Source organism: Lepidochelys olivacea (genome assembly GCF_965140295.1).
Source record: "Lepidochelys olivacea isolate rLepOli2 genome assembly, chromosome: 5".
NCBI lineage: Eukaryota > Metazoa > Chordata > Testudines > Cheloniidae > Lepidochelys > Lepidochelys olivacea.
This window is the reverse complement of record NC_140415.1, coordinates 10056753-10074891: the sequence shown is the minus strand read 5'-3', so window position 1 is coordinate 10074891 and position 18139 is coordinate 10056753. Positions and strand designations below refer to the sequence as shown.

At 40.0% G+C, this 18139-nt stretch overlaps 1 protein-coding gene across 2 annotated transcripts in view; it reads right to left on the bottom strand.

Moving 5' to 3' along the window:
• The window catches only part of PIK3C3 (phosphatidylinositol 3-kinase catalytic subunit type 3), a 133644-nt gene that overhangs the window by 68713 nt on the left and 46792 nt on the right, over positions 1-18139 (bottom strand). For both annotated transcript variants that reach the window (XR_014711622.1, XM_084628052.1), the window contains exons 12-16: positions 15104-15194; positions 13802-13869; positions 8744-8849; positions 7727-7843; positions 4612-4743 (exon numbers count right to left, since the gene is read on the bottom strand). Coding sequence is in view for 1 of the 2 variants with exons in the window: in XM_084628052.1 (XP_084484178.1) it covers positions 4612-4743; positions 7727-7843; positions 8744-8849; positions 13802-13869; positions 15104-15194 (514 nt within the window). In the remaining variant the exon portion in view is untranslated. The remainder of the gene's footprint in view (positions 1-4611; positions 4744-7726; positions 7844-8743; positions 8850-13801; positions 13870-15103; positions 15195-18139) is intronic.

Genomic DNA, 18139 nt, shown 5'->3' with positions numbered 1-18139 from the left:
CCAATTTATTTGAGCATGAGCTTTCGTGAGCTACAGCTCACTTCAGTAGCAAGGAGGAACAGAGTATGAATAATTGTAGCAGAATTATTACAGGACAAGGTAGAGGTCATCCTAAAGAAGAGCAACTGGTCAATGAAAGTTAGAATAGTACTGAGCAGAACAGGGCTTTGGATCTGTGCTCCGGCTCTACTCCAGCTCCAGCAAAAACCCCTGCAGCTCCGCTGCTCCGGAGCTGCTCCACGCTCCAGCTCCGGGCTCCGCTCCAAAGCCCTGGAGCAGAGAACAAATATTTGTGGTTTTTTTTTATTCGGATATGCACTGCAGGTTGGTTGTGTGACTGAGGAGAAGGCAGAATTCCAGATAGTGCTGAACCCAGTGACAAGTGAAGTTCCACAAGCAGAGTACTTGATTATTGGAGCAGACCTCCACACACATGTAGGAGAACACAGTGACGACTACAATGACATCATGGAGGATGAGACTTTGGAACCAGAAATGAAGCCGGTGGCGCTATCTTAAGAGTTAGCCAGAGCCCATGGCCTGATTATTACCAATAGATACATTGTAAAGAAGGAAGAGTACTTAATTACACACGAGTGTGGTACCAACAGGTCCGAGGTCAATTGTTTGTAATAACTCTCCTGGGTTGAGTTTAGCCTCTCTCACATTTTTAGATCTCTTCCTCTTGTAAGGAAGTAACCTAAAAATGTGAGACTAAACTGATGCCAGGAGAGCAAATCATAAGCAATTTATATTGCTGTGCAATTGACTTCTGGGTGAAAAGGCTAGTGGGGGACAAAAGATAGTTGTGGAACAAAGAGGTAGAGCCTTGCGGAAAGGGAAGTTAGTCTGAGGTATAAGGACAAAGATTCTACTGAGTTCGGGCAACGATCAAACTGACCACAATGATACCAAAGAGGTTTGGGGGAAAATATCCAAACACATTACTGACTATTCACAAGCTGCATGTGGCCAAACAAAATGAGGGAAAGTTCATTGCAAGGGGACATAGTGGTGGTCAAACAATGTACAAGAATCTGTAAAAAAGAAGGAAAGGTGTAAATGATGGCAGAAAGTAGGAATGGTAGACAATTATGAGGAATACAAGCTGGTAAAGAAAACAGCAAAACAACAACAACAACAACAACAACAACAAAAGAGCAGTTACAGAAGCTAAGGGTCAGGCGCTTAAAGTCTTTTACACAGGACTACTATGGAAGGAAGGAGGGAAAGGAATATATAGATTACCCAAGATTAGGCAAAGAAGCACAGAGACTTGGGAACTGTGAAGTGGATTAAAGAAGAAAACAGAAGAGCACTGGTGGAAGAGTGTGACGTCATTAGGAGGTGGCAGCAGGTTTATGAGAAACTGCTCAGTAAAGAGAATGTAAAGAAACCACTGAGGAAACTATGCACAAGCAACAACCTTACAAGATTTACCATCCTGGTGGAGACTCAGACATTGCTGAAGATGATGAAACATGGCAAGGCAGAGGGACCGAATAGTGTACCAATTGAGGCATTTAAAGCAACAGACCATGGTTATGACGACAAACTTTTTCACCTTAATTAACTATACTGGAAAATTGAAAATTCGTCCCTATTTTTAAGCATAAAGGAGATGTTCAAGAATGTAGTAATTACCAACCCATCAAGTTAATGATTCACCCGATGAAATGCCTGCAAGAATTATAAAGACTGTGGGAGGAGCTGGAGCACCAAGTAAACCACCACCAATTCAGGTGCATGCCAGGACGGTCAACAATGGATGCAGTGTTTGCAGCCTGAGTGTTGCAGAAGCAGCACAGGGAGAAACACAAGGAATTGCATTTAGAATAAGAGATGTCTTATGACAAAGTTCCTAGAGAATTATTATGATGGCACCTGCTGTGGCATAATCTGCTGGAGACATACGTTCGGACTATCATGGCCATGTACAAGGGTAGTGAGAAGCAGTTGCAGCTACAGTGAGTCATTCACCATGATGGTAGATCAACACCCAGGATCAGCCTTAAGTCCATTCACGTTTGTGATTATAATGGATACCTTGACACAGGACATCAGGGGAAAAGCTCCTTTGGGCATGCTTTGTAACAATGATAATATGTTGCGCCAAGAAGATAATACAAACTGGAAAGGGGGTTACGACTATGGAGATCTGCATTAGAAGAAAATGGTTTATGAATCAGCCAAAAAAAGATGGAATAATATGATGCTTTGTTGAGAGATAATGAGAAGCCAGTAAAATTAGATGGCGTAGAGTTAAAATCTGTGCAACAATTTAAATATCTTAGCACAGCGTTGAGTCATAACAGGAAGGTAAATGCAGATGTTAGTAGCCACATGAAAAGTGCTTGGTGTAAACCAGTAGTTTCCAACCTGTGGTCCACAGATCTCTCGAGGTCCATAGAATATGTTTAAGATGTTTGTGAAAGGTTGTCATTACCATAGAACAGTAGTTTTCAACCTGTGGTCCGTGGATCCCCGGAGGTCCACAGACTATGTACAAGATTTCCAAAGGGGTCCACACCTCCATTCAAAAAATTTTAGGGGTCTGCAAATTAAAAATAAAGTTGAAGGGAAATCTCTGCAATAAGAATATGCCAAGTAAACTAAAGAACAAAGCGTATAAGTTCATGATTATGTCAGCCATGATGTATAGATCAGAATGCTGGCCAATGAAGAAGAAAGAACAACAACTCTTCACACTCCTGAAATGAGTATGCTCAGTTGGACGCCAGTGCCGATAGGCTACACAATGAAATGGTACAAACCACAATGCAGGTTGCCCCATTGTGGAAAAGCAGAGGGAGCATAAACTGAGATGGCTAGTCACGTGAGATGAAGTAGTCACAGGGTAGTCAAAAGCTAGTAGTCACAGGGTAAAGACCATGAGGAAGACTTAGAAAAGTTGGTTTGTGATGCTGAAGGAGGACATGAAGAAGGCTCGTATCAGCATGGAGAAGACACTTGACAAGAATGCTTGAAAATGAACAACAGAACTACCAACCCCAAATGATCAGACAAGGTGAAGGCAATGAAGAAGAAACACTCTATTCCGAAGAAAACATAAATGCACACATGGAGAAAACTCTACAGTGTGGCCAGAGAAGGTGAGGTGCTGGAAGATTGTAGGAAGATGCACATCTTTGTGATTTACGCAGAATTTTGGCAGACACATAAGTTATGCACCCATTTGCGCATCACCACTATTACTACCATTTGCACCCAGTTCATAACAAACAGTCTATCAGCAAGGTTTGACTCTGTTGATCATGGATTTTTAATAAGTCATATAGAATGGATGGTGGACCATTGTTGTGCTGGCTCTGATCTCTTAGTAGCTAGCCCTCAGATAGGGAAGTCCTGTCTGAATATCAAAATGTTCATGGATCTCACCCCGCTCAGAACAAAATGTAAAGCCCATCCCTCTACGTCAACTCCATTGCTTACAGTATTGTGGCCAATTACGCTGGAGGGCAGGGATAGGATACAGAGGGACCTAGACAAGTTGGAGGATTGGGCCAAAAGAAATCTGACGAGGTTCAATAAGGATAAGTGCAGGGTCCTGCACTTAGGACGGAAGAACCCAATGCACAGCTACAAACTAGGGACCGAATGGCTAGGCAGCAGTTCTGCGGAAAAGGACCTAGGGGTGACAGTGGAAGAGAAGCTGGATATGAGTCAGCAGTGTGCCCTTGTTGCCAAGAAGGCCAATGGCATTTTGGGATGTATAAGTAGGGGCATAGCGAGCAGATCGAGGGACGTGATCGTCCCCCTCTATTCGACATTGGTGAGGCCTCATCTGGAGTGCTGTGTCCAGTTTTGGGCCCCACACTACAAGAAGGATGTGGATAAATTGGAAAGAGTCCAGCGAAGGGCAACAAAAATGATTAGGGGTCTGGAACACATGACTTATGAGGAAAGGCTGAGGGAACTGGGATTGTTTAGTCTGCAGAAGAGAAGAATGAGGGGGGATTTGATAGCAGCTTTCAACTACCTGAGAGGTGGTTCTAGAGAGGATGGTTCTAGACTATTCTCAGTGGTAGAAAAGGACAGGACAAGGAGTAATGGTCTCAAGTTGCAGTGGGGGAGGTTTAGGTTGGATATTAGGGAAAACTTTTTCACTAGGAGGGTGGTGAAACACTGGAATGCGTTGCCTAGGGAGGTGGTGGAATCTCCTTCCTTAGAGGTTTTTAAGGTCAGGCTTGACAAAGCTCTGGCTGGGATGATTTAATTGGGGATTGGTCCTGCTTTTGAGCGGGGGGTTGGACTAGATGACCTCCTGAGGTCCCTTCCAACCCTGATATTCTATGATTCTATGAATCAATTAGTATGCACACACTCACAGCATTTCATAAGGAAAGAGTAGAGGATACAGTCTTTTAGACCAAAATGCCACTTCAGCATTGGTTGCACTCGGGTACAGATACTTTGATCGTGCATTGCCCCACTAAATTCAGTGATATTAGCCTCCCAACTTCAGGAGCACAAAGCTTGTTTGATAAATTTAACAGCAAGTAGTTTTTCAAGGTAACGTTTCTGTTAGTATTTCAAAAATTAAGGTTTAATTGTAACTCACTTATTCAATGGAAGACCTCTCTCATTTACCTTAAACAGTGTAGCTGTCTCTGGGATTATTCCTCTGATTTTCACCTGAGGCTCTAAAGGAAGTGGAATAAGTTCTACATCTGATAAATTCATCTTCTCATTGTCTGCAAGTAATGCCTGTAGCCTCTCATTCTAAAAAAAAAAAAGAGTAAAAACCCAAAAGTCCAATTAGATGAAAATGCAAATGGAGTTTAAAAGAAATACAGATGGAAAAGCATGAGAACAACCTTTGCAGAAATGTTTATATAGTTGGGTATAAAAATGTGCAGTAACAAAAAAGCAGATGTATATCCAAATAATATAGCATTTATAAAGCACTTTATGCCTTCAAAGCAATGTAACATTCATCTTTAGCACAACGTGAAATTTAAAAAAAAAAATGCAGAACAGGCAAAGTAATCAGATATTCTACACCCAGTTCAAAGTCAGTCATAGAAATACATGCAGGTTTAGTTGTGTCAGGGATAGTAACCTTCCAATAATTTCTTTGTATTTTTGTAAATTGGTTACATGCCCCTATGAAGGGGTGTTGGTTTTCCACATTAATAGAGGTCTTTCATTCTCTTATACAAGGTCTGTTCATGCTCTAGGACAGTGATACTCAGATCTCAGGGGTTCAGGAGTCAAATTAGTGACCAACATTACCCAAAAGAGCAATAGTAGTGTGAGTTCATTGTTCCAGTTACTATAGAACTATTCATATTTAAAACTGTATGATGGGGGAAATATTTACTTTTATATAATTCTCACAGCAAATAAGTTAATAAACTTAGTGCAAGTTGATAACCTAATTGGTTAATAACATGATGAAAGCATCCTGATTAATAACTTAATAACTGGTTAATAATTAAATCACACAGTGTTTTATATCATGTGCTTCAAAGAGCCAAAGAAGATGCATTAAAGAGCCACTTGCGGCTCACAAGCCACACTCTGAGTCTCACTGCTCTAGGATATGATCCTGCACTTGGAATTATACTGATGGAGCCCTGCACCTGTATGGAGCCCTGCTGACTTCAACGGGTTCACTCGTGGTGGTAAAAACCTGCGACAATCTCACTGTAGGAGCTGGCCCTAGATTTATAATATTGAATCTACTATATTTTAAAATAATCAATACTGCACACATTTTTAAAACTACAATTCAGTCAGAACTATTTACCTAATAGCCTATATAATAAAGAACTTATGCACCAAATGCTCAACAGCCGCCCTATTTCCTCCTGCCAACCATGCACAGAATAGACAAGAAGTGAAGAGAGATGCAGCAGATTCCACTGATTTTACCACCAGCCAGAGGCAAACCGGAGGGGCATAGGTCCACTATATTAGCTCAAACACCCCTGGGCATATTTACAATGGCCAGTTGCTGCAGGCCAGATGATAGCCCGAACCCACACATTTGAGTTATATAGAAATATGTCGGCAATTACTATATACGATACATGTTGCAAGTGTTTCTCTGTGGTTTATGTGTAGGATAGATTATAGGCCAGAAGCACATTTCAAGAACATATGCATATTACCCAATTTTCATAATGTATTTTCCCCTTTATGTATTATAGATACAATCACACAAAGCATGACTAAATATATTCCTTTTTCTGGATAAACAGAGTGTGAGAGTGTGTGTGTGTGTGTTCGTTCAAATAAATTCAACTTAACAGGCTTGATGAAAGTTATAAATGCATATTAAAAATATCCAAGACCTCACAGAAGATTAAAGCTCCTTGTTGAATATTGGTATAAAGAACCAATAAACATATAAAAAGGGAGTTGTTGTGTTGTTTTTGTTCATTTTAACTCATATGCCATAAATACTTGGATCTTAAAAAACACTATATAGAGATTGGAACATATAGTATCAAGCTCTTCAGCTAATATTTGTAATAAAGTTCAGACATTTTCAGTGTGTATCCAAGATCTCTGAAAGCTCAGCTACAATGCAAAGTTTGTTTTTAATTAGCAAGATCCTGATTCTTATCCAGATTTTCTGGTGGATTAAGGAGGAGATGATAGTAAAATCTAATGATTAGTCTAAAATCAGATTATGAAGTCCATATGTCTCAATCTATATTAGTATTTAGGATTATGGTGGTTTCCAGTGTCTTGCTGCTGCTATACCACATTCATACTTTTCCATGTAAATGTATATGAAAATCTCAGGCACAAATCAGTATTAAAAAGTAATTTAGTACATGCTATGGAAAATGGGTCCTACAATAAGGAAATGAAATTTTCAGCACAACATTTTTGGGGGAGAAAGGAGGTGGTGAAACTGTTATTAACGATGCTATTGAAGGACTGAAGGACACAAGCAGTAACAAAGATAAAATGAATAGAATGAACATGGCATACAGTCAAATGTCTCAAAAACACAGGACCAAAAAGATTAAAAGAAAATCAAGAATCATAAATATACAACCAAAAAACCCATCGGTTTCTAACTCCACTCACCAAAGGGTGAAAGGGGAAAAAATAGATAAACTACTGACACAGTAAATATACCACAATTAATAGCTAAGAAAGGCGTAAAAAACCCTGTCTAAAAAACGCAAAACATAAGCTACCCAAGTACATACCCGGAGAGAGGGTCAGGCAGAATTGCATTCAGGCAGCTGCCATGACCACACTGTTTTTAGGCACTAGTTCAAGCAGACCTAGTGCATGTACATCTACCTGAGGTAGGAATCACACTTCCCAGCTGCTGTGTAGATGTACCCTTAGAGCCAAAGCGCTACTCTGAATACACCTTCCAGAGGGTACAAGACAGCTATAGTTGTATAAATTAGAGAGGAAAAATAAATTGATCAAAAAGCATCTTTGAGAAAAAATTTCCCAGAAATTTGAGTCTTCCATGTGTGTTTCCAAAAAGGCGACCAAAAAAACCCAAACAAACAGAACTAGAATAGCTCAAAGCAAAAAAGGCCAAAAGAGCTAAAATACTTCAGTCTAACCAAAACACATACACTGCATATTAGCATATATGCTTAACTAGATAAGACATTAGAAAAATTCAGAATATCTTGTTACACAACTTATCAAAAGTTTCCAGTGAAAACTAACACTCCTACTCTAAAATTTTAACCACAATTTTTTTTATTCCTGCATTTACCTTTTTTTTACGATTCCCACTTTCACGCTGCACTGCCTTCATTAGATGAACCAGTCGATCTACAAATGTCTGCTGCGCTGCCAGCAAAGAACGCATAACCCTGACAGATTTATCACCCTACGTGAATGAAAAAGAAACAGAAAATTAGGTCTTTGTTCCATAATTACATCTGAAATTTGTACATTTATTCTTAGTCTAGCTAGATTTCCCAAGTTAATAAAAAAGATCAATTATCTTTCATTTCAGAGTTCATTCAAAGCACAGTATTTTCTGTAAAATGTAATCAGAATTACCATAGCTGGCAATCAGTTATCTGACCTTTCAGTGCACTTCCATTTACATCAACAATAATAATTTGAGGGGTAAACATTCATGCATGACAAACTAATTCACAGGGGGGGGGGCGGAAGTAAGTTTCATGAAGATTCTTGCATGTGAAATATGCCTTTGTACTACATGAGTCACATAAAAACCTTGAAGCAGCATTAATGAGATGTGAAGTAAAATGCAATGAAAGATACCTGACTGTTGGACTTAAGCCAGCTAACTCTGTACATATATGCCAGATGTTATGAACTATAGCTCAGGAGAAGGACCCTTTTTCACTACATCAGCACCCTCTACTGCTGACACACAGATTGGCACTGCTTCTTGATTCAGCAAAGGCTAGTGATCCAGCCTCCAGTTTGTCAAGCAGGGCCAAATATTCCTCCAAAATATCAGACATTCACTGCCAGATGCAAGGGGTCTACAGGCAAGCATGATATGAAAAGTCAGTTTACAATTTACCTGAAAAGCAACAAATAGAGAAAGGGAAACACTTCCCTTGATAGTTGCATTCATTTGTTCTGAACTAAAATTACACCATTTACAGCAGATCAAATTAATTCCAGGGAGAAGTAGGGGTTTGGCAGACTGCAATGCTTATGCTATGGCATCATAGGAAACTAGTGTCTTTTTAAAGAAAGCAAATACCTGCAAACTGCTTAATCTTTCATTACCTAAGGGATGGGTTACCTTTAATAGAGCCTGACTAAACCGTCTCATCACATTTAGGTACATTTCATGAGTTTTTGGATCCCTCTGCTGAGTGTCTTGGTCTTCACATTCCACTATTACATACCTTTAACACAAAAACAATCTCAGTTAGGTTGTCCTTCTGCAACACAAATCCCTTACCTGTGCAGTACTACAGCTGTGTAATAAAGATCTGCAATTACAGCAAAACTAATCTTTACTTGATTCAGGGCAAAACCTGAACCTTCAGGTAGCAGTATCAGGGACAGACACCCTGGGTCTTTCCACTGATATATGGAGTACTTGAAACACTTGAGATTTACTTTCACTTAAGACAGAGTGGTAGCACTCAAACGGAGCACGTATGGATGGGTATACCAGACACACACCTCTGCCCCATTGCATATCCATCTACACTAATCATTTGTCCTACCACTCATTGAGAGGAGTATTTCCACCATTCTCACTGCTCTATTACCCATTCCTAATCTGAGTGCTACAAAATGGCAGTGCAAACAACCTCTTGAACCCCCATTCTCCCCCGCCCAATGCATTGTCACTGCATGTTCCATCAGCAATTGGGGTGGAAGAATAATTGAGTGATCCCAGAGCATGGCTTTGCAAAGAGGTTACTGTTCATTTTTTAAAGGACCACCAGATTAGAGGCCTCAACCAAAGAAGAGAACAATATTTTACAATCATTTTTAATTTCATGCCTTATTTTGGTAAATTGTGTGTGGTTCTTACTCTGATTGACCTTATAGGTTATTTCATATGCAGCATAGAAATATAATTTCACTTATAAACGATAAAGTAATGCTAACCAAAACAGGCGGTTTGTCAATTATCCTCCTTCTATCCTCTGAGATATAATATAGCACAATACATACAACTGTGCTGTCATAAATATAAAGGGAAGGGTAAACCCCTTTGAAATCCCTCCTGGCCAGGGGAAAGCTCCTCTCACCTGTAAAGGGTTAAGAAGCTAAAGATAACCTCGCTGGCACCTGACCAAAATGACCAATGAGGAGACAAGATACTTTCAAAAGCTGGGAGGAAGGAGAGAAACAAAGGGTCTGTGTGTCTGTCTATATGCTGGTTTTCTGCCGGGGATAGACCAGGAATGGAGTCTTAGAACTTTTAGTAAGTAATCTAGCTAGGTATGTGTTAGATTATGATTTCTTTAAATGGCTGAGAAAAGAATTGTGCTGAATAGAATAACTATTTCTGTCTGGGTATCTTTTTTGTAACTTAAGGTTTTGCCTAGAGGGGTTCTCTATGTTTTTGAATCTAATTACCCTGTAAGATATCTACCATCCTGATTTTACAGGGGGGGGATTTCTTTATTTCTATTTACTTCTATTTTTATTAAAAGTCTTCTTGTAAGAAACTGAATGCTTTTTCATTGTTCTCAGATCCAAGGGTCTGGGTCTGTAGTCACCTAGGCAAATTGGTGAGGCTTTTTACCAAACCTTGTCCAGGAAGTGGGGTGCAAGGTTTTGGGAAGTATTTTGGGGGGAAAGACGCGTCCAAACAGCTCTTCCCCAGTAACTAGTATTAGTTTGGTGGTGGTAGCGGCCAATCCAAGGACGACGGGTGGAATATTTTGTACCTTGGGGAAGTTTTGACCTAAGCTGGTAAAGATAAGCTTAGGAGGTTTTTCATGCAGGTCCCCACATCTGTACCCTAGAGTTCAGAGTGGGGGAGGAACCTTGACATGTGCGTATTCTAGGCGGGGCTATTTAATATCTAACTGAATACATTACATTTTCTAATGCTTGGTTTGAAATAGGTCAAGTGACTATGCAAATGTAGTGAACCTAATCAGTCTTCACAGACGTTATGGACTAATTCCACCCATGCTGTGACAGTTACCTTTCTGCTTACCTTATGGTGGTGCCCCAGGACTGGAGCTCCAACATGTTAGGCACTACACAGGCTCAATGGAATACCTCCTCCAACATCAGAGGTGCATGGGCAGAATATTTTTGTTACTGATTGGATAACTGGGTTTTTAAATACTGAGAAAGACCATAGCAAGTTTGAGGAGTGCTGACAAGAATGTTGATTACAAATTAAACCAAATGAATAAATCTGAGAGCCGAGCTAACTACACTTTTCCTAATATTAAGTCTAGTTGATTTTATGCTCTGCTGAACAATTACGTTTCTACTTATCTTATGCAACATATACTTTGTTTCCATTTTAGATCACTGAAACTGGTTATATGCTGGGACAACTACTGTCCAGTCAGTGCTTAATTTGTAATGAAAGAGGTGCTGGGGCTCAAGCAATTTTTTTACATTCGTAACAGATACAGCAAGCCTAGAGGTGCCGGGGCTATGAACTGCCAAGCCCAGCGGTGTCAGGACTCAACCCTGGCAAGCCCTGGCGCAAATTAAACACTGTGTCAGGCACCTGAAAGAGAAAGAAATTCATTTAACAGCATGGGAGATGAAAGGAGGAAACGAGGTGACAACTTGAGCCAATTCAAAAATGGAGCTGCAATTCCATTCCCAAGACAAAACTATGCAAAAGTTGACAAAACTGCACATGGATACAAGGACTAGGTGCAGAGGATTGTATGACCTAGCTACATTTCTGGATTGAAGAGCATGTTTTGAGTAGACAAGGATTAATATCTAAATTTGGTAGCCATAGAAGAATGTATCAAAATGGTCTCTTCTCAATGTAGAAAATCAACTGCAGGAAACTGCACAATCCATTAGATAATCTGCTGTCGTGGGCTCTCTCTTCAAATTGATTCAAGAGCTTGCTACATATCAAGTGTGAATTTTCCATCAAGCTTGTCTGCGATACATCGTTCTAAACTAATTTACAAATTCATAACAAAATGTGAAATACATTCAGTATCCAGACAAATACTTGTATTTCACAAGGGCTATAATTTTGATAAATCCTATAGCTAACCAGAAGTCATTTCCAAAGCTCTCTTACTCTTGCAGCAGTGATTACTAGTAGGATAGCCTTTTTTAAGACTACGAATTTAGATCTTACTACAGAGGAAATGAAGTCTGACAGCTTCTCATGTATATTTTCAAAGCTTATGTACTCAACAAGCGAAGGGGAATAGGGAAAATGCAAAGAAATGCGTTAAAATGTGCCTTTATCTCATCTTTCTTTGCAAAGGAAAGTACTACATGGTGTGTCTCTAACTTCTCGAGAGGCAGGCCCAAAGGCCTGATATCATATGCCTCAGTAGATGGTGCATACACAAAACACAGTTTTAGTCATCTATGCACAAACGTGAAAAAGTACAGGAATGGCTCTAATATCACAGTAATATGAATGTGATGCCGGAGTTTCAAGGATTACTGAATTTTTCTATTGATTGCTTTAAGCTCATGCTGCGTCTGGTTAGCTGAAAAACATAATGTGATCAGCAGCCAAAAGGATTTATGGCTATGCCAGATCAAACTGGAGCTGTGACATTTGGATTTTGTCACTGAGAAATTGAGATGTCTGAAAGGAAAAGAAAGAATAAATTAGTTGATTTTGTGGTCAGAAGGCAAGAGTGTTTTGAGAGAGCTTGACAGTTTGTTGACTGAATGAGTTAGGAAGAAGAAAGTTTGTTCCAAGTTTCAGAATGCAATGTACTTGTATTCTCTAGTGATACAAACCGCACACAATCTTGCATGTATGAAAAGGTTTTGGGTTTTATGTAATTGGAAAAATGCAAAAGCTTCAGTAATGACTGTGAAATGAACCACACATTTAAGTGAGCGAAGCTAGACTAAGTTATTTCTATTTCAATAAATAAGAATGTTTGACCAGACCAAATATTTAACTTCTATTTCCAGTAATCACGCTTGTAGTTCCTTATCTTCAGAAAAGTAGCCCATTATATTTTTAATTTAAACAAATATTCTAGGCTATGACAGAGAAAAAGTGTATGCTAGCATGTTCACCATGTGTTGTAGTAAATCATGCTTCCATTTGATTAATATTTTTAAATTTAAATATTGTACGTGAGAGGGAAAACAAGGAGATATTTTGCGAGGATGGATTTACAACTGGAAGCACTGTCAGAATAAGTCATTTTTTTGGCACACCATTTTGGACAATGTATTTTAATTCACCCCTTTCATTTCCAACCATATGTGCTATTCATAGCATATTAGTATTAGTTACAGCATACTACTGATAACCATTTTCAATCAATGACATATAGAATTATAAAACCTGGGTACATATTTAGTGCAGTGATTTAAGTGCAAAACTTCAATCACCTGGACAAGGCATCACAACTATAGGTCATTCATAAAGGGGGTGAGGGGGAACCATTTGCAGCACTGTCTTATTTAGATATCCTATGGTACTCATCCGTGATAGCTAATCAAGCAAGTCTTAGTTTAGCACAACAGGTTTACAGTGACTTATGCCAATTATGCATTTTATTAAGTGCTAGAATACAGTGCACGAACTGAGTACTATAGACAGATTGCTATGAAAGCCAAAAAATTATTACACAATCCAAAACTGAATTACAGTGTTTATTTATTCCAATTGAATGACACTTTTAGACCATAAAGTGAGAATTTAAAATTGTATTTTGATCATTGCAAATATAATGCTCTCACTTTATCTAGAGACATATGCATACACATTTGTTATTCTGTAAACCAGTGACTGCCATCTTTATACTATGACAGGTTTCAGAGTAACAGCCGTGTTAGTCTGTATTCGCAAAAAGAAAAGGAGTACTTGTGGCACCTTAGAGACTAACCAATTTATTTGAGCATGAGCTGTAGCTCACGAAAGCTCATGCTCAAATAAATTGGTTAGTCTCTAAGGTGCCACAAGTACTCCTTTTCTTTTTGCATCTTTATACTATGTAACTGCACACTGTGTAATCCTCATCCCTCCTTTTGTTTATTTAAACCCACTGTTGCATCTGTCTCAAATTTAGATATTAAGTTCCTCAGGGCAAGGACTAGCTTTTATTCTGTGTCTGTACAGCACCTTGCACAATTGGACCCTAATCTCAAATTTGGAGACCCTCAGTGCTACTATAATACGAAGTAAGACTTGACATACCAATATAAGTAGTTAGCCAGGGTGGAATTCTTGCAGGCTCGGGATATCAAGAAAGTGCAAAGGTCTTGCTGGAATAAATTAAAAAGTGAAAAAAAAAGTTACACAGTAGAACCTCAAAGGTAGGAACACCAGAGTTACGGACTGAACGGTCAACTGGATACCGTGTGAAACCGGAAGTAACCAATCACACAGCAGCAGAGACCTCCCCAAACAAAAACAAAAACAAAAAAACTCAAGTACTCTACTGTGTCTGTACTGCATCTTCAAGGTAAGCACATGTGGGCTGCCTGTTCCCATTGCCACTCGTGGGGCAGCCACTTACAGCTAGGAGGTGAAGACACTGGTGCTGCCAGCCCAAGGCAGCTGGAGCTAGCAGAGCAGGAGTAGCACCGAGTTTGGAGTCTCCACTCCCCACCCACCCCCACAGCCAGGAAGGGGAGCGGTTGTTTTCACCCTCCCTCCCCTCCAGCCGGAAGGGGGATGAACTTGAAAACTCAGTCCAACCCAGGGAAAGAAGCTGCCTGCAAGGAAGCTGCCAGGGCTGAGGAGGGAACTTCTGCTAGAGCAGGAGTGGGCAAACTTTTTGGCCCAAGGGCCACATCTGGGTATAGAAATTGTATGGCAGGCCATGAATGCTTATGAAATTGGGGGTTGTGGTGCAGGGGCGGGTGAAGGCTCCAGGGGGGATGTGGGCTCTGGGGTAGAGCCAGAAATGTGGAGTTCAGGGTGCGAGAGGGAGCTCTGGGCTGGGGCGGGGGGGTTGCAGTGGGGGTTGGAGGGTGCGGGCTCTGGCTGGGGTGCGGGCTCTGCGGTGCAGGAAGGTGGGACTAGAATATATGTAGGCACAGTCAAGTTACCTTGAATGTAATATTATATGCTCATTATTTTTTTCTACATTCATTTTTATCTTTACCAAATGGTACTGATCTTTGTGCTTAACAGAAATATACATAATGTAACATAAACCTATTCCTATTAGTGTGACTGTGTTCATAAACAACTTGGATATAAACATTCAGAAAAACCATCAGTATTTTCTTAATAAAGTAATCTATATTTAGTTCACTTGAAATTTTCATCTTAACACATTTATATTCCCAGGGCAAGAGTTAAAACTAAAGTCTTATCTTTTGGACCATGCAGCAATGTACTTTCAGGAACAGTCAAACATCATAACAAGTTTACGAACTTGTTATATTTAGATTAGCCAAATTCTATGGGATAAAGACCAATATAAAACAAATACCCATTCAGTTATCATCTTGGATACTTCTTAGTTAATAACTAAGATGTTTTACTTACTTCAAGGTTTTCACTCTCTGCAGAATCCTTTGTTTTAGAAGCAGGAGGTGGGGAGGATACAGGAGGAAGGGGACTTGCTATGATCTGGGAGCTGTAAAGTAAAGAAGCAGCACATGTTTTACAGTTAGGATTTGGGATCACATTAACAGTTTAAAAAAACTAAAACCATGGTGTACATTCCATTTGCAATGGATATTAACTAGATTGGGAAACCTACAAGAATGGACTATGATTAGCCAAACAGGCTCGATAACTAACAACAGTGGCAACATTAATTCCTACAGAAAAATCTAAACTTAGTTATAATGTGGTTGTAAAAAAATTAAGCATGAAAACTTCAAGCACGTGAACGATCAGAGTGCTGGCAGAGCCTATTTCAAGCAAGATGGTGTAGTAGGATGCTTCAGTGGTGAAGCTCTCTCACTATGCCTATCAGGAGAAGTAAGGTTTGTGCCGGAACAGGCCACATCATCAACATATAGTCTTGATCAGCTCAGGTTTTTGCTTTGAGTGACTTCCTTTCAAAGCACTACAGGGCTTGCTTCAAATCAGATTCATGACAATCTCACTAGGAGAGGTTAGACGAATTCTTCACATTCCCAGTGCATTGTGAGATATCTGCAGGCAAATCTGATGCCCCTGCACTTAGTTTTAGTCTGAGGCAGTAGATTTTAGCCTTTCAGTGACACTGCTCTGTCACACAGACATTATTTGAAGCCAGAAAAGTGGTCTGCCTTCCTTCCTCCTTTGGGACTCTGAAAACACTCTCTCAAGAGTAGGCTATCAAAAAGAATCACTGAATTTGAATGCTTAAATGTCAAGTCAGTATTGAAGTGACTACAAGGCACCTTAAGCACAGACACTAACTGCCATAGATAAAGTTTTCAGAAACATCTAAGTCATCTAACTCCTAGGAGCTTAAGTCCCATTTTCAAAAGCGACTTGGGCACTTAAGTTTCTTTGGTGCTTTTAAAAATATAGCTCCAAGAGAGCTGGGCTTAAGCTCTGAAGCAAAAATTTAACAGCTTGAATCTGGCTGGAAGGGCAGGAACACCGTGAGGGATACCTGACAATGCTTTACATCAGTTCAGGTATAAGGACTGGAGCAGCAACTGGACAAGCACACCTGTGGGGACCTGCTTTGGCAACTACAGTCAAGATGGAACCAACTGGAAGATTTAATGTGCAACATTTAAACATAGAGGTTTGTGCATGGCTGCTGGTAACGGGACTACCTCATGCTCCACCCAGTACTATTGCTCTAAGGATTAAAGTATTTCAGAAGCTTAGGGAGTCCCGTGTGTCTCATACTAAGGAGTTGAAACGCAGGAGTGAAAATCTTGGTGGATGCTTGTTAGGATATAGATATTCAGGGCAGGAGGATCCCAAAAGAAAAAAAAGGGGTGGAGTGTTAGGATATAGATATTCAGGACTGTCAGTAAAGGCCTGTACTCTAAGAATTTAGGTGTGTTCTTATCATTTGGCTAGTTATAGAGGTATAAAAGAAAGAATCAAAATCACTGTCTGCCAGTGTAAGGTCCTTCTCTTACTGTGACAGTCTGAGGCCCTGTTCTTAGGCTAAGGCCTTTGGCTAAGCAGCAGAGGCAGCCATAAGCTGGGAAGCGACTGGTCACATCGTCACATTGAACTAAAGCGCTTTTGGGCTGTTAGGAATACAATCCTGTCCTGATAATGCCTATCACCTCCAGAGAAAGGGAAGTGCCTAGAAAATGTAAAAGGAAACTTAGTTTGATAGCATCCTGTCTGGCAAGAACTCACTTATCAATAGCTGGGATGTGAAATCCTCACTTCTGTATTGTTTTGTCATTATAGTTCCCACTTTGCTATTGTTTGTCTGTATTATCTCTGGTTCTGTGATTGTTCCTGTCTGCTGTACAATTAATTTTGCTGGGTGCAAACTAATTAAGGTGGTGGGATATAATTGGTTACATAATCATGTTACAATATGTTAGGATTGGTTAGTTAAATTTCAGGAAAATGATTGGTTAAGGTATAGCTAAGCAGAACTCAAGTTTTACTATATAGCCTGCAGTCAATCAGGAAGTGGGTGGGTGTGTGGGTGGGGGAAATGGGAACAGGGAATGGGAGTGGGGAAATTGGAATCATGTTTGGCTAAGGGCAGGAATGGGAACAGGGACACAGGTGTAAGGCTCTGTGGTGTCAGAGCTGGGAAGGGGGACACTAAGGAAGGAAACTAATCATGCTTGCTGGAAGTTCACCCCAATAAACATCAAATTGTTTGTTCTCTGTTCATGCAAGAAGGACCAGGGAAGTAAGTGGGTGAAGGAATAAGCCCTTAACAATGCTATATTTAAAGAAAGGCTTTTCCTCTAGCGCAAATAGGTAGGAATCCTGGGCAATGGAGGCTGTCCTTCTGTGAAGGACTGAGGAAAATATCATATGTGATGAATAATCACATAGTAATTTTCCTGTATTGCAGGGAACAGGCATTCACAGGCCTCAGTACTTCTTTGCCTTCTGTTTCTGTTTTCATAAAAAATAAAGTGCCCAGGACCTCTTCAAACTAAAATTTTTATACCAAGTATCACAAAGGTTTGTGCTGGATACCCTCAGATGACTGGGCTCTTGCTAGCCAGCCACATACAGATTAAGGAAACCCAACCTATTTCTAAAAGAAACTTTCTACCAAAAATTCTCACCCAGTTCAATTACTAGCTAGATGTATTTAAAGACAAAGAATGAAACAACTGCTTTAATGTCTCAGGAATGGCACTATGAGACTTTCAACCAAAGAGACCCCATAGCAGCTTCAGAGCTTTAAGTCTTCAACATGGTAATGACTGGAAGCATCATGAAGGTCCCATAAATAAAGCAAGAGTAGCAAGCTTGCAATATAAACTTAAAAAGAAAAGGAGTACTTGTGGCACCTTAGAGACTAACCAATTTATTTGAGCATGAGCTTCATCGGTGCATCCGATGAAGTGAGCTGTAGCTCACGAAAGCTCATGCTCAAATAAATTGGTTAGTCTCTAAGGTGCCACAAGTACTCCTTTT